This window comes from Cyanistes caeruleus, chromosome 9 (assembly GCF_971803275.1).
Source record: "Cyanistes caeruleus chromosome 9, bCyaCae1.hap1.1, whole genome shotgun sequence".
Lineage (NCBI taxonomy): Eukaryota > Metazoa > Chordata > Aves > Passeriformes > Paridae > Cyanistes > Cyanistes caeruleus.
The window spans coordinates 11,940,720-11,958,292 of NC_141709.1; the positions used below are offsets into that span (position 1 = coordinate 11,940,720).

Genomic DNA, 17,573 nt, shown 5'->3' on the forward strand with positions numbered 1-17,573 from the left:
CTGCAGTCTTCCACTTACCTGCAAACTTGATGTGGAATTTATTCTCAGGCTTCAGTATCTGAACATACAAAGGACAATTTGGAGCAAAGTCTTTAACTGCCCATGCTCTTAAAATGGTTTGGTGATCCTAGAAGAAAGACATGAGGGGATGCCAATGAAATCTAAATAACTATGTTAGATTAGAAAAATAATTTATTATCAGACTTGCTCCATTGAAGAAAATTCTTTTTAAGACCATGTGGTACCAGCTGGTATGGGTGTTTATGTGCAAGTTATAGAATTACTATTAATTATTAATTTCCAGAAATGTTCCACTAATAAGGTAATTTGAACCTATCTTTCTGCAAATGCTAATGATTGTGTCATTTGGAAAGGGGTCGCATTTGGATGTGGAATGATTGTGTGGAAACTTAGATGGTAGTGATAAGTCATGTGCAATTAATCAAGAATTATATAGCATAAATGTCCTTTCAAAGAGACTCATAATTAAAATGCCATTAAATGATGACTTCAGGAACTGAGAGTTTAAGATTGTTGGAAATTCTAAAAATATCAGTTTAATTAAAAGAAGATCTGAATTTCTGTGGAACTAAAACATTTTCACAACTGATGTCAGGTTTTAGCCAGCTATTAACCACAGATTCCAAAAGATTTTCAGGCTGTTAGTTTTTGTTCTTGTTACCACATGACAAGAATGAGTTAACTACGGGGTGAATACTACTATCCATAAAATTCATTTATGTGATAATACATTCATATTTTGAATTTTGTGAAGTAAGACTAATTCCAGTGTATCATCCATTGGTTTTTATTTATTTCAAAACAAAAAGAAACACTACAGAGCTCTATCTAGGAACCCATGCCTGGATTGAAATGCCTTGTCTAGTCATGAAATCTGTGGTATTTAAAGATAAAATATAAAGAATGATTCATTATGTTTGCAGCATCAGCAGTAAGAAAAGGTTTCAGACTCATGAACACAAGGGAAAATCTCTGCCTGGAACAGAGTGTAATTGACATTTTCAAACCATAATATTTTATTGTCAATTGAGATGTTAGCAAGTATTTTTTCTACGAGAAAAACTAGAACAGAGTTACAAGAAGATTTTCCTTATTAGTAGTTTTATAGATGTAGGATTGCTGTGCCCAGTCAGGAGATTTAAGAGCTTGGATGTAACCTGGTTTTCCTTGTATGCAGCCACATTTTTTTTACTTTTCTATAACATATGGCAAATTACCCTCCTCAGGATTTTTTTTGTGTGTGTGGTTCTGGGTTTTTTGCTCTTTTGTCTTTTGTCATGCCAACACAGCTTAGAAGCAGCAAATCACTGGTAATGTGCTAGATGGCCATCACACAGACATGTTACATGCCTAGAAATATAGTTATCTCTATGTTAGATATTTTCTTGGATTTTTAAAATTATTATTTTGTCTAAAAAGCTTGGTTTTGTCAGAATGTGCAATGATTGTTAAAGAATGAAGATCTCATTATAAAATGATTCAAATTACACTATTTTGTTGAAAACTTGAACAAACCTAGACTCATGTAAGTGAGAGCTGTAAAAGTATGAATCTCAACATGAGGTATTTTTTAATGTTATAAAAAGGGCTCTTTAAAATTGTCTTGATTATTTGGCACATTGGCAGTTTTAACACTGCAAAATATGGCTTGCTTTACATTTTCTAGTTCTTCTTTGAACCAGCAGTCCACAAATATGTAAAAGATACATACATATAAAATGGGTACTGAAATGCCCTGAAGATCCTAAGATCAACTTACTGGTATGCATTAATCTAATCTAAGTTAATCTAATAAATTTGCATTATTGTTTCTTTTTTTCTCTTCCCACTCGGTATATCCATGTGTTTGTGTACAAAAGTTGGTTATTCGGTTCCTATGTTTTTTGCTCAGTTATTTTCCTGACTTCCACTCTGAAGAAGCACTCCAGGGCAGAGAAAGAAAAACACAGGTAGGCATCTTAATTGATTTCTTAGATTCAGTGTCTTCCTACAGAATTGTGGCTCTCTTTTAAAAATGTGGCAATTTCTATGCTAGATTGCAATCACTTTAAAAAACGTACACCCTTCTCCCAATATATGGTATATATGTACACACAACAAACAGAGGTAACTGAAACAAAATAATGCTTCTGTTCCCATTATCAAATATGTTTCTTTGGAAGGTGAGAGAAAAAATATATTCTCTTCCATCTGATCTCCACACAATGAACTACAGTCAGTGATCAAAAAATTACCACAGATACAAATGGTGATTAATATAGAGGTGATATTTAAGTTCATGTATGAAAAGTTGGAAGTTTTAAAGTGTATTTAAATCATAAGAACTCGAGGAAATGCATTTAATATGTATTTTAAAGTAGTTCTGTTAACTGAATCTCTTTATTGCCATACATAACTTGATAAATTAGTTATATCCTGCTATGTTTGCATCCATATTGTGATGCCATTAAAGCAGTGTAATTTAGATTACCAGTATAGCAGCGTCACACAATTTGATTAATGAAAGGGGGAAAAAAAAGGCGCAAGCTTGAATTGGACCATCTCTGAATTTTCAGAAGGCCTCAGAAGAAAGCTGTCAGCAATAGCCGAATTGTTGTCACTAGAAGTTACTAACTAACAAAATAGCAAGCAATGAACAGCCAGGGGTACCCATGGCAAATGAATAAACCCTCTGCTTGAGAATTGTAGCTGGTGGGGGTAAAACCACTCATGGGCTTTAAAAAATCACTTGAGTAACAACACCTGTTCTGGTCAGGAATCTCTTCCTTTTATTTTGACAGCTGTCACACATAGGAGAGGATCCAAGGCTCTTTTAGCAGTTTGTCATCTTATCAACAGCAGGGTGGAAAATCAGTGGTACTTATAAAGATTGATACTGAGATGACAGCTGAACTTCCTTCAGCCCAGTGACAAACGAACCTTATGTATATTAACATGAGGCTGGAGCAGCGTAGGAAATTCAATATATTTCATTTCACATCTCTAGGGGGCATTAATATAAAATAGCTTTTTAAAAAATTAATAATTTTCTACTTGCAGTATAAATAAGTGCATTCCCTGTGAAAATGCAAGCTGACAGCAAGACAGAAAACAAGGCAGAGAGATGACACCTTGTTTAAAAACTTCAGATCCCACTGACCCTGAGATATTGCGGCCCAAGGGAAGGTACCAGGAGAGTGTCATTGGTGAGATGTGCCTGTTTGTGTGCTCCAGGTACAAAAAGAAATGAGGTTTGATAAAAGTCTGTAGTGGCAGCTGAAGTGTGCCAGGTACCACTTTGATGTTTCCTGAGAGCAGAAAGGAAGAGCTGCAGTAGGCCATGGTTCCAGAGCCAAACCTGCACCGTGCTGGCTACAATGAATAGGAACTCTGGGAGCTCCATGCAGAGTCCACTGCCTGCCCTGCAGCACAGTCCAGCAGAGCTGAAAATTATCTTTTCTTTGCGTAAATTCTGAAGCAGTTATGAGCAGAGATGAACAGCTGACTGGTGGTGTTGCTGTCCTTAATGCTACATAAACCTTCCCAGTGCAGTGTAAATCACATGCTCTGATTTTATGGGATTTCTCATTTGTAACCACTGTGCAACTCTCAAGTACATTTTGTGAAATGAGCTGTTGTAGCTGATTTATTCTGAATTCATGGCTGATTTAGATAAGACACTTGGGCTATTTTGGATTTTTTCAGTCTCCTAGAAGTTACAGGTATTTTTCCAGGTATTTGCAAGAACTCTTGCTTGTTCTTACCTTTGAATACTCCAGACCCTCTGACACTTCTAAGCAGTAGGTCTGCCTTGCTTGACTACTCTTAATGCCAGTTCAGTGGATTTCACTGCTGTGTTTTCAGGACATTGCTGATGAATCAAATTCAAGATCCTTAGTTTAGTAAGCTTAAATGCTATAGTAGGAGCACAGGTTTATTTCTCAGGGAGCTCAGTGACTTTCTGAAAGGGATGGATCCAGAACAGGATCTTTAGCTAACATATTTTAACTAAGTTCTGATGGCAGACAAAGTAATAAGTGATAGAAAATATATTAAGTAATGCTACAGATATAATACAAAGCTTTCATTCCTCATTTTTTACTGTATCTGTTTTCAACATTCAAAAAATTAATTCTGAAGTGCATGTACACTAATGCACACAGCATAGGTAACAAACAAGATCAGCTGGAAGCCATGGTAGAGCAGAAAAGCTATGATGTAGTTGCCTTCACAGAAACATGGGAGACAACCCATAACTGGAGTGCTGCAATGGATGGCTAGAAGCTCTTCAGAAGAGACAGGAGAAAGAGAAGAGATGGAGGGGTGGCTCTTTATATTAGGGAGATTTTTGATGACATGGGTATTGAAACTAATGACAATGAAGTTGAATGTCTATGGGTAAGAATTAAGGGGAAGACCAACAAGGCTGACATCCCACTAGGGAGTTTGTTATTGTCTACCCAGCCAGGAAGAGGTAATGGACAACTTATTCTATAAACAGCTGGAGAATGTTTCAGAATCACCAGCCCTTGTTCCTGTAGGTGACTTCAACCTGCCAGACATCTGCTAGGAACTTAATACAGTAGAAAAGAGGCAGTCCAGGAAGTTCTTGGACTGTGTGAAGGACAACATTTTGTTATAGCTGGTGAGTGAAACCACCAGAGGAGGGGCTATGTTAGATCTGTTGTTTGCAAATAGAGATAGGCTGGTGGGAGATGTGGTGGTTGGAAGCCGCTTGGGGCACAGTGATCATGAAATTATAGAGGTCTTGATATTTGGTGAAATCAGGGGGAACATCAATAAGACTTTAACATTAGACTTCCACAGGGCAGACTCTGGCCTATTTAGGAAGCTTTTTCAGAGAGTTCCTTAGGAAGCAGCCCTTAAAAACAAAGGAGTCCAGGAAAGGTGGCCATGCTTCAAAACAGAGATCTTGAGGGTACAGGAACAGACTGTCCCTGTGTGCCAAAAGATGAGTCGATGAGGAGAACATCCAGCCTGGATGAGTAATGAGGTTTTGAAGGAACTTAGGAATAAAAAGAGGATGTATCACCTTTGGAAGGAGGGTCAGGTCTCTCAAGAAGTATTTAAGGGGGTTGCTAGGGCCTATAGGAAAAAATTTAGGAAGGCCAAAGCTCAGTTCAAACTTAATTTGGCAACTTTTGTAAAGGATAATAAAAAATGTTTTTACAAATATGTTAATGGTAAAAGGAAGGGTAAGACCAACCTTTGTTATGTACTGGATGCAGAAGGGAACTTAGTAACTGCAGAAGAGGAGAAGGCAGAAGTGCTTAATGCCTTCTTTGCCTCAGTCTTTAGTAGGAAAGCAACTTGCCTTCAGGACAACTGTCCTCCTGGGTGGGTAGATGGTGGCAGGGAGCAGAATGGTCCCCCTGTTATCCAGGAGGAAGCAGTCAGAGAACTGCTGAGCTACTTGGATGTTTATAAATCTATGGGACCAGATGGGATCCATCCCAGGGTGATGAGGGAACTGGCAGATGAGCTTGTGAAGCCGCTCTCCAGCATTTACCAACAGTCCTGGCTCACTGGTGAGGTTCCAGATGACTGGAAGCTGGACAATGTGACACCCATTCACAAAAGGGTGGGAAGGAGGATCCTAGAAATTATAGGGCAGTTAGCCTGACCTCAGTATCCAGCAGTTTATACTGAGTGTCATCATGCAGGATGTACAGGATGGCCAGGGTATCAGACCCAGCCAGCAGGGGTTTAAGAGGGGTAGGTCATGTTTGACCAACCTGATCTCCTTTTATGACCGGGTAACCTGCCTGGTGGATGCTCAAAAGGCTGTCAATGTTGTCTACTTGGACTTCAGCAAGGCCTCTGACACTGTCTCCCACAGCAAACTCCTGGAAAAGCTGGCAGCCCATGGCTTGGACAGGAGCACACTTTGCTGGGTTAGGAACTGGCTGGATGGCCGGGCCCAGAGAGTGGTGGTGAGTGGGGCTGCATCCAGCTGGGGGCCAGTGACCAGTGGTGTCCCTCAGGGGGCTGTGCTGGGGCCAGTTCTGGTCAATATTTTTATTGATGACACAGATGAGGGTATTGAGTCCTTCATTAGTAAATTTGCAGAGGACACTAAGCTGGGAGCATGTGTTGATCTGTTGGAGGTTGGGAGGGCTCTGCAGAGAGACCTGGAATGGTTGGATGGATGGGCAGAGTCCAATAAGATGAAGTTTAATAGGTCCAAGTGCCAAGTCCTGTGATTTGGCCACAACAACCCCTGCAGTGCTACAGGCTGGGGATGGTGTGGCTGGACAGTGCCCAGGCAGAAAGGGACCTGGGGGTGCTGGTGACAGCAGCTGGACATGAGCCAGCAGTGTGCCCTGGGGGCCAAGAAGGCCAAGGGCATCCTGGCCTGGATCAGGAATAGTGTGGCCAGCAGGAGCAGGGAGGTCATTCTTCCCCTGTACTCAGCACTGGTGAGGCCACACCTGAGTGCTGTGTCCAGTTCTGGGCCCTCAGTTTGGGAAGGACGTTGAGACGCTTGAGCGCGTCCAGAGAGGGCAACGAGGCTGGTGAGAGGTTTGGAACACAAACCCTGTGAGGAATGGCTGAGGGAGCTGGGGTTATTTAGGCTGGAGAAAGGAGACTCAGAGGTGACCTCATCACTCTCTACAACTCCCTGAAATGTGGCTGTAGTCAGGTAGGCGATGGTCTCTTTCTCCAGGCAACAATTGACAGAATGAGAGGACACAGCTTTAAACTGCACCAAAGAAAATTTAGGTTGGATATTAGGAAAAAGTTTTTTACAGAAAGGGTGATAAAGTACTGGAATGGTCTGCCTGGGGAGGTGGTAGAGTCACATCTCTGGATGTGTTTAAAAAAAACTGGATGTGATGCTCAGTGCCATAGTCTAGTTGAGGTTAGGGAATAGGTTTGACTTGATGATCCTGAAGGTCTCTTCCAACCTTGTGATTCTGTGGTTGCTATTTCTTACAATGTGGCACCAAAACTTATAAGTTTTAAGCAATCTCAACTAGTATTTCTAGTTGAGATTGCTTAAAACATAATTCCTGAATTATAAATACTGGTTCTGTCTAGTTAGGCAATTTGTAAGCATCTTCAGGGATAGTCAGATTAATACTGAACCCCTTTGGAGTTCAAGATTGAACTGAATGAGGCAAGACCGCAATAATTTATTGTAGTGCACATGGTGAAAGTTATTAAGTTATGTTCATAAATCCATCCTCAGTGGCCTTTTTTCTGGATATTTGTAATCAGTACATAATTTTATTAGCTGGAAGAGTTCTATACATATATGTATATTCATACAGTTTTATTCTTTTATCACAGATGCACTGCACAGAGGTTTGTATTAGCAGTGTTCCTTCATGGACAGTAACTTACCTTACTGCAAATAATTACCAGCATGGGCAAACCCATAGGAACTTAATTAAAGAACCTTGTAATTTTTAATTTTTAGAATTGGCCAATATGGAAAATGGTCAAATAGTCTTATATATATTGGTTACTTGTATTAGTCACAAACTTACTGATAAAGTTGAATTTGGGCTTTACTTCATTAATTCTGAATATATCAATCAGTTGATACCTGTCTCTTTTCTGATTTAATAAATACAAGTGATTAAATTGAATATCTAGAGCAGTTCAGGTACTTTGAATATTGACAGAATGCCATTCTTGGAAGAGATTAACGACCAATTATCAATGTATCTGTAAGGTACTATGAGAGTATTTGTATGCTTTCTGCCCTTGTTGCATAAAAAATAATTGAGGGGGAGTAAGGGCAGTAAAACCTGTAATTCCTCTTATTTCTCCCTCCCCAACTTACAGCTGCTGTCCTGTCCACCTCACAGCGGCTGCTCAGGATGAAACAGGCTTCAGCATTGTCCATCCTGGAAGAGAGGAAACAAACCTGTCACACCCCAAGCAGGTACTCACTGAACTTGTGTCTCTCAGTCAGAGTCTTGAACAGAGAAACAGAACACAGAGTTGAGTCTGTTCTCATTTCTTACCCTGGTAAAAGCTGTGCCAAAGTAGTAAAAGCAGAGTGCCCTCAAACTTAATTTGTAAAGTATTTATCTGCCATGAGTATAGAAGGTGAATAAATAGCACCAGTCTGCCTGGTGTGTAAGACTGCAATATGCACAAGTTATTACTGGTAAGAATGAACAAGAGGGGGCAGATAATAGACTGTCTTGCCTAGTGAGAGCAGAAAGTTAGGTAGATGCACAAGAATAATGTGTTTAGGATAAATAACAGGCTTTTCTGTGTATATATACATTAAATGAACAATTTCCAGTTCATGGTGTCTGATTAGGAAGAAATCATGGGAGCTCGCTGAGTAATTTCAGCTGAGCATGGGAGCAGTACAGGGAAGATAGGGTCTTTACCAAAGTTATAGGAAAGAAAATTCAGTTAAATTAGATGAGATTTTTTTGCAAAAATGCAATCTTTTGTTAATTGGCTATTCACTACTGATGCAGTCATCCAAATCTGGCATTTTTTACTTTTTGGTGTGATCTCTATCATGTAATTTTGACATTAGTTTCACATATAATACATGGATAAATTTTGATAATGAGACCTTTCTTGGTTATTTTGTTGTTGTTGGTAACCATTACTTTATTTATTAGAATAATTTTATAATGTGCCTTATTATGTACTCAGTACATTATGTTCTCATTAAAAAGAAATACACCAAACATATTGAATATTGGGTTATATTTCGTATCAAATGTTCTATTAAATTCCCACTATGCTTCTTCCCTCAGGAGAGGTTGAAAATTATTCTGTGACAGGTATATTCAATTACATGTTCTGCAGGAAAAACCACAGTTCCACAGCTGACTTCCTCCAGGTTATTATAAGTAAAATTCAAGATTATATTTAGGGAACAGCCTAGTTTTAATTCTTATGACATGCAGAACAAATGTCAGCTAAATCCACACATGAATTCCTTCTTGAAATCAGCAAGAATGCAAAAAGGAAAAAAAAAAAAAAGAAAAAGGATCTCTCCATAAGAAATTTCTAATCCTTAAAAAAGCTTTCTTGCCTTTTCAAACAGCGATAGAACTAGTTGTTTTTTCCATGAGAGAAGCCTGAGAAGATAACACTGCTCATGAAGCTTCTCACAAATGAGATTGTTGGAAATGACTCCCCTCAGATAAGGAATGACACAAATAGCCAGACAGGTATCGGCTTAATTTTAGTTATCTACAACACAGAGCAATGCAGATGAGTTAAATAATTTATTTGCTATGAATCCTTTCCCTCTCTTTGGAGACTTTAAAGAGATCATCCTTCTACATAAATTCCACTGTGAAATCTTTGCAGCTCAACTGATTGGGTGGAGGAGTGTGTGAGGAACTGTGCTTGACTGATGTGTTTTGATAAATGTCACTCATTCATAATTAGCAGGGAGCATCTCCTAGAAGTGGTAGAAGTATGTGGTAAGAGGAGGTCCCTGAGGAGTTCACATATGTACAGCAAAATAGTTGCTTAATGTTACCAGGCTGAATTTAAGAAAACAAAACTGTACAATGGGTTCAAAATTTCAGATATTAAGAAAAACAAATTCTATCAAAGAGCTTTGCTTCACCTTCCAAATTACCAAATTAACATGAGTTTCCTTCAAGCACAGCTTTTGTTGCTTGTTAAACTTATTGATCAAACAATATGAGTGAATAAAAAAATGAAAAAGAATGGTCAATATTTGCCTACTTAGCTCTCAACAGGTCTTGATCTTTTAGTGCTGAGCCTTGCAGGTAGATAACTCTTTGGGACCACATTGGGATTTGTAACACCCTTCGGACTTGAGCATCCATCTCCGTAGGACACAAAATAACCACATAATAGTCCTGTCAAAATAGAAAAAAAGGGGAAATAGTCATGGTTATTGTTTCTGGAGAATGAGTTGACAGTGACTTGGGATGTCAAAAATGTCTCAGATAAGACTCTGATAGACAGAGTTTATTTCCTCAAATTTTTTTCCTTCATCTTCATGGGCCAATTCAAACTGCTTCCTGTGCTACTTGGAAAAGGAGAAGTAAGGATGTTTTGAAGGATCCGTAAGTGCACCAGTGAAAAGCTGGGATAAATGGAATATGGAAGAGGAGAGTGAGAGCTTAGGCCAGGCTGGTCATAGAGATCTTCCTTTCTGCAAAACAGATTTTTGCAGAAAGCAAAATCACATTAGATGCAGTGCACCAGGTTATCCTTCAGCTTCTCAGCGCATAGAATCATTAAGGTTGGAAAAGATCTCCAAGATCATTGAGTCCAACTCAATTTCAGCTATGAAGGGAATGTATATAAGCCCTTTTAAGTTACCTGTGTAATGTTAGGGCTTCTCTTCTTTGTCTCTAGTGTATCACAGAGCCTGACTCATTCTTCAACTTAGTTAACTAAATGTTGTGTTTCAATTTGTTTTTGTATCTATAAAGAACTGGATTTCTTTGTGCAATTGCTTATGCCTCTTACTAGCTAATTGTTTTGGGGAATATTTGGGATTTGGGATTTGGCAAATTGCTGCTCAGCCCTTTAAGGGTTGTATTTTGTAATTCTTGCAGTAGTTAATGAAGCATGATACCACAGGTAACTTAGTAAAAGACATAGAAAAGGGAGAGTCTATAGCAAAGGCAATGATAATAAATCCAAATTGATATTCTCATGGAAATAAACTTCTAGATGTTGCTAATAAGGCATATGACAAGTTTGCATTACCTAGGGAATATGTGTACACTAACAAAATACGTATATTCTGTCAAGGTCTTTGTCCTTTAAAGTACATGTATTTATTTCTTAATTTCCACAATTCTAAGAGGATCAAATCTTTGCAATCCTGTGCAATTTGCTCTAGGATGACCCTGCTTCAGCAGGGAGGTTGGACCAGATGATCCTCTTCCAACCTGATCCATTCTGTGATTCCTAACACTGGCAAAAAACAAAGCAAAATGTAAAAACCAATGGATGTTTTTACTTCTGAGGATTTTTGTATCCAGTCACAAAACAATGGGAAAAATAAATTGGAAATATATAAAAATAAAGCTTTCATTTATTTTTTGTTTTAGGGTAGAATCTAAGGAATTTGCATGGAAATATCTGTTTCTAAAAAGACTAGCATAATTCAACAAGACATTAATTCTACCTATTTAGTCAATTCATCTTAATACCTCAGTTTAAAATGCCTCCAAACTCTGTATTTCAGCTTCTCATTGCAGGTACAAACCCCCAGTTCACCTATCTATTCCCAAAATCAGGTTTATGAATGAAAAATCATTTCAGAAACTTTTCTTTAAAAAAAAACAAAAACAAAAAAACCAAAACAACAAACAAACAGTGTTTTGTGTTTCTTTTTCTTTTTTTTTTCCATTCTCAGTACCTGCAGTCTGGGGTGGGCATAGAATTCATTTAAGAAATCCATGAGTAAGTCAATCTTCAGAGAGCTCACACACAGCACAACGTGTTTTTCTGTCTGAGCTCTGTATCGACTGTAATTTCCTCCAGACTTTTGCCTCTCCATCCACAAATATGCCAGCTGTTCAAACTGCAAGAGATGCTGACTGTCAGTGAAACAGAGACCAGTAGTGAGCGCTACAGCTCTATAATGACTTGGCAATGCTGTATCATTCATCTCATGCCTCTAGGAAAAGCTGCCTTTAGCCCACAATATCTTTTTCTTTGTAAAGCATTGTCTAATTAGATGATCACAAACCACAGCAATAGTGCCATAATCTAACACAAACAAACAGCAGTGAAAATACATTAAAATACCACGAGAATATACTAAATCACAGTAGTTTAGAAAAGAATGAAGGCTGGTACCTTATTCCTTTAAGAATTTTATGCCCAAGCTCTCTTTCTCTAGTACTGTGACATAATTGCTTTCCTCGTATGAAATGTTAAGTTTTCACACACATACTGTGAATATACTGGGAGAGAGGCACCATTTTTTCTTAGTTTGGGCAGTAACTCTTCCCACAGATTTTATAATGTTCTGAGGGTGATGTTCTGTAAATTCTCTTATCTGCCTTGTAATTTTAGATACAACCTAAATACACAGCAGCTGCTAATACAGCAAGTTTGCCTTTGTCAGGTGAACAATATATGCAGGTTAACAACAAATATTACTACTCTGAATCCTCCAGACCTGTGAGGATACTGTAAAGTCTGTAAAGAAACATAGAAATACCAGTTCAAAGCGTCTTGTAACACGTTTAATACTGAGCTCAATTTAACAGTATAGCTGTCTGATAGCATCTTTTTCTCATCCACATTCCATTGATGGAGAAGCTGGATCATGAGTAGCAACTGATTTCATTTCACTGCAGGGCAAAAGCTCAGGAGAGACTGCCTCCCACTCCATTATGTGTATGGAAAACTATATGAAGCCCCATTATCACTACAAAGGTATAAAATAAAGCAGCTAATAATAGGTAAATTTATGTGAAATTCCAGTAGATTCTAGGTTATTTCCTGTTCCGGTGGAACTTGTGGGCCTGAAGTATGTATCAGAACTACCATAAAGATGAAATTTCTATCTCCTAGGAAATTCCAAATTTCTTAAACACAGCACATTTTAGTTTTCAGTAGAATTTTACCAGAAATCAATAGAATTTTTACTGATTTTTCACTGAGTGAGAATATAATTGTTTTAGTGCATACTGCTATGAATACATACATTCAATATTTAATTAGAGTGTTAAATAACTTAAAGAAAATGAATGCTAAAAGTTTAAGCTTCCACCCTCCCAGGGCTTGTGTGCTGTCTGCCCACACTGAACCTTAGTTCTCTGCCAAAGAAGCAGAGTCTGGAAACTATGGCTGTGTGAGAAACTTTGGAGCTTCATGGTCTAGCAGGTCTACTGTAAGCTCTGATAAAAATGCAGAGTGTCTCCCCACATCCTCTTTTTCTGGCACAAGGGCTGGGTAAACACCACGTGAGGAACAGTGAACAACTTGGCACGGTTTCCCATGCAACCTTGGGGTTTTTCTCATCCAGCCTCACCTAATGAGCTGGAAAATTTAATAAAGCTGACTGACTCCTTGAAATACTTGGATTTTCATAAATTGTTCCTTCCCTGTTGAAACTGTTAGAAGTCCTAAACTTAGGCAGGCATGAAAAATTCCAAACTGTGCTGCTGGCTCTGTGTGCATGTGTTCCATACACAGCTGTGAGCCCAATTTGCCTGAGTTGCAGATTTAATGAAATTTTTTTCAAGTTAGCACTGAACTGTAAGAGTAAGAGAGGAAGTGGAGAGAACCAAGATTAGAAACAGGGAGAGCAGAGGAAAAGCTGTACTCATAAAGAAAGTGCTGGCTACTGTTGTGGGGTTTTTTTGTAATTGCTCCATTAATAACAAACCTGTATCTCAAGATAACGGAAGGCCTCTGTGGTACATGACTGGCACAGGAAACTTTTATCAGCACTTGAAAACTACTATCAGTGCTCTGTTTTTTATAAATCTACAGTATAGGAGAATATACAGGCAAAATGAAAAATAAACCACAATAGGAGAGACAGACAGTTCTTTCTTCTGACATTTTCTGTGCAATAATAATAGTAACAATAAATTATTTCAACTATTGTTCCTTTGTTACAAAAACAATTCTAAAGAGAAAAAAAGTCCACATTTACCTGTATGGGCAACACCACAAGAGCGACACAGATCATAATGACAACAAGCAGCTTTGAAGGCCATATCTTGGGTGTAACATCCCCAAAGCCCACAGTGGAAAATGTCACTATGCAGAAATAAAGGGAGTCAAAGAGAGTCAACCTGTTTCCTGCTCGTTCCAGATGCTGAATTCCACAAATACTACGTAAAAAAGAATGAATAAAGACATGAAAAATAAAAACTGTTCAAGCTTGATGATTATACGTGCAGAGAACTATTTTCAGAATTCATAAGTTGCTTAGCAAAGGCATTTTTTTAAAGCAAAGTAAAAATTAGTATCAAACCAGAAGTGCTATATTGTTACAATTTTAAAATGTCATTTGTAATAAAATAAACATATTTTTGATTATTCTAATATGATAGGCACAACTGTTGCTAGGTTCTGCTTAATGGCTGTTGTGAAGGAGAGGTGGCATATAGAACATTGTGGATTGATGCAATTCCTTTCTAAACGAGAACAAAACAGATGGTATAGCACTGCCACCATTCAACATTTTTTATAGATATGTTTAAACTTTTCAGGGTGGGTTTGCTGCTTTGGCCAAGAAAACTGCACATACATCTTTCTTTAAATCTATCTCTATGTTGGTCTCTGGCCCTTTCTGCAGTGAAAGTTACTGATGTGAACCAGTTATGAGAGCACATGTTGCATATTGGGAGGCTTCTGTTGGTACGAATGGGTACCAACTGTCTAGAATAAACTGAATGTGAGAACTGCAGACTACTGAATTATCAGAGGAAAGAGCATCCAGGGTCAGCCTTCACATAGGAAGAGGAAGCTGGCAATTGGTAAGATTCTGATCACTAAAAGTACAGAGTAGAAGTACGGGGCTTGGCAGGGTCTGTAATAGCAGACCAAGTGGAGTTCACCCCTTTCAGTCACACATTCCTGAGAAGAAGTAAATGGCAGCCCAAGTTAACTGGTAATTATTTTTCCTGGAATCAGCATGATGCTCTTTTGGTTTTGAGAAGCTCTAACAGAATCTTTCCAGAGGTCATCCTGCTATTTCAAAATTGTTGAAGTATCAGATTACAAAAATGTTTCACTGTGTAAATATATACCAGAACAAAGAGTTTCCAAAGCTTAAATGTGCTCCTTTGAGACAGTAGAATTACTTAGATCAGTTCAGGCTTTTAAATTACATTCACCTATAAAAAAAAAAAATAAAAAAAACCAAAAAACCCCCAGTGTGTGAACCACCCCAAATAGTGCTTTTCCCCCTTGGAGCTAGCAGGATGATTTTTCCTCAGAGAAGCAGATAAATAATTAATAAGTCATACTGTATTCCTCAGTAATTAATCTAGAACATACTAATAATTATTTCTTCATGTGTGGTATCCAGATGGTTAGAGTCCTTCATTAATATCTGCCATGGGAAGACCTTTGCACCACCAGGGAGACCCTGTGTTTATAACAGTGCTAGCAGTTCTTCTGTTCTCTGTTCTGTTCTCCAAATATAATTTAGCTGTGGGCAGTGGCATTTCCAGAACATATGGATCAAATTCCCAGTTTCCTTTTCACAGTTCTAGCATTTGTAGTTTTCACACATATCAAAATGTTCTATAAAGGGTGGGGGTTTTTCCCTGTTGTTTGCCTAAGTTTCATGCTTCAGTCAGAACTGATATTTATATTCCTATCGAGTTCATCCCACATTTTTCACTGGAGTTGTAATCCAGATTTTCCATTATTTCACTATGTTCACAGTTTCAGTGCTAGGGTTTTTTTTGGTTCTGGGATTTCTGGGGGCTTTGTTTTTTGTTTTTATTTTTTGTTTGGTTTTTTTTGTTTTCCTTTTTAGTAAAAGGATAATTATATTTTTGTCCCTGAAAATACTAACAGAAGGACTGTAAGTAATTATGCTAATGAAGCTTTCTCTTGGTCTCAGACAAGGAAGTTTCTCAGCTAAAGCCTTTTCTAGTTTTAATATGAAATAATAAAGGATATTGTAAACGGACTGAAGCATGGAAAAATAAGCTATTTTAATATCAATATTCACATAAGTTACATGTAATTTTAAAAGCAAAATGGAGATGGATTTTTAATTCTTTATTTTTATTATTTCTAATCACTTGTGTGCATTTTCTTCTCTCTAGTCCCCTTTTGTGGATATATCCCAGAAACACATAACCTTGACTTCAGGAATTAAGCTCATAAGGGCCAGGAAAGCAAAGATTACACTGAGCCAGGGATATGGTTCCCTTGTAAGAGGACTGTTACACCACTGCCCTCGGCAGAGTAAATATCTGTAGATGAGGTTGTATTGAACCATTATGCATGAGCCTATCATTGGTAGAAACATATTTTTTCTGGTGCTCATGCCTGTGAAGTTGCTTGGTGTTTGTAAATGCAAAAGGCTCAGTTTTACTCCTTGTATCTGACAGGATGGATTAAAATACAAAAATTTGTGACTGTCAGGCTGTTTTTTTCTAATTTTTGAGGAATTAGAATTATTTATTGGTCTTTTTGCAAAACCTTAACATTTTTTTAATAGCTTGATGACAGGAAAACTCAGGTCTTGAATTATTATTGTTGTTGTTGTTGTTGTGATTTCCATAGCCAGCCCACCCAATCATACTTTAGCTGAATTGAAATAAGATCATATACTATGAACCATTTCAGCCTCTTCTAAGTGAACACCAGAATTCCCATTGAATTTAGAGAGATCAAGATTTAATTTTATCAGTTCTACCCCATTACAGTTTTATGTATTCCTGTTCCTTGAAGCCATCGAAATAATGTGCCTGATCCAAATTGTTGTGGATTTTTGATGTTTCTCATTGAACTTACTGGGCATGAGCCAGAGCTTCCCACATTTAGTTAACAATAATTAAGCCAGTAAGACAAGGGAACTGCTTCTTTTTTGAAGAAGAAATTCAGCTCTTCTAACAACTTGTTGATCAAATTAATTTCTTTCCTTGAAATTATTTGCACCTCATTTGCAGTTCTACCAAACTGTACTTGAAGCCCTAACCCTGCATATAAGGGAATGATAAATCCAAAATCAGGTTACCAAGTCTGGATGTTTTGTTGCTCTGCTGTTTGTCTTTATTGGAGCCAGAGAGCACCAAACTGCAGAAAAATCTGATTTTCAAAGAGACAGCTTTGTGGGAGTCTAATTAAAAAATAAAATATTACCTCTGTGACTACTCGCCCAAGAATATTACACTTCCAGCTGACCAATAATGCCTTTAGAGAAATGTTACTCAGCATTGACAGTACATTCCCACCTGTCTGGGAATTACCTGATTACACTGCAGAGAGAGTGCAGTGGAACATCAGCGGATGCCCAAGAGGCTAAGTCCAAATGGCTTAGTTATTCCATTCCCTGCAACTCATTGACATCTTTTAATACATCCCAATTCCTTAGATGAATAGTACTATCAGTTTGTTTTTGGTTTTTTTTCAGAAATTAAAGGTTAATCATTACTTTTAGCATAAATTCTGCATGCAAAGATACACATGTTCTTGTCTGCTTTCTTGTATTTCTTGACATAACGAAATGCAGTAATTCAGGCTTCATGTTTTGCCTGTTTTGATATTTTTGGTGATATTTTTATCTCCTTGTTTTCTTCCTCTTCCTCTTTCATCTCCTGAAGATAAGTAATTTACTTAGTCATCCTTGGATAAACAAAGTGATTTCAAGCAGGAAAGGAATGTACAGTAAGGACAATGCTAACACCTGCTTTTTGTAGGTGTTACACCTACTTTTTTTGTGTTTTTTGTGGAGAAAATAAATCTCTGTAATAATCAGTACACAGAGAGTCCCTAGTTAAACATAAGGCAAATTCAGCACCTTCTATGCCAATTTTAGGATTCCTAAGCAGCCTTAGGAAGGCTGTCTTTTCACAGTAGATCTAAGGGAGGCACTTACAACAAAACTAAATTGCCTCAATGCAGAGGAGATGTAGTATTTG

The 17,573-nt window shown here is 37.9% G+C and overlaps 1 protein-coding gene across 3 annotated transcripts in view; it reads right to left on the minus strand.

Moving 5' to 3' along the window:
- KCNT2 (potassium sodium-activated channel subfamily T member 2) overlaps window positions 1–17,573 on the minus strand; it is a 129,360-nt gene that overhangs the window by 51,583 nt on the left and 60,204 nt on the right. For all 3 annotated transcript variants that reach the window (XM_086842827.1, XM_086842824.1, XM_086842823.1), the window contains exons 11-15: window positions 13,619–13,799; window positions 11,363–11,527; window positions 9,706–9,842; window positions 7,814–7,877; window positions 19–127 (exon numbers count right to left, since the gene is read on the minus strand). In XM_086842827.1, coding sequence (XP_086698953.1) covers window positions 19–127; window positions 7,814–7,877; window positions 9,706–9,842; window positions 11,363–11,527; window positions 13,619–13,799 — 656 coding nt within the window. The remainder of the gene's footprint in view (window positions 1–18; window positions 128–7,813; window positions 7,878–9,705; window positions 9,843–11,362; window positions 11,528–13,618; window positions 13,800–17,573) is intronic.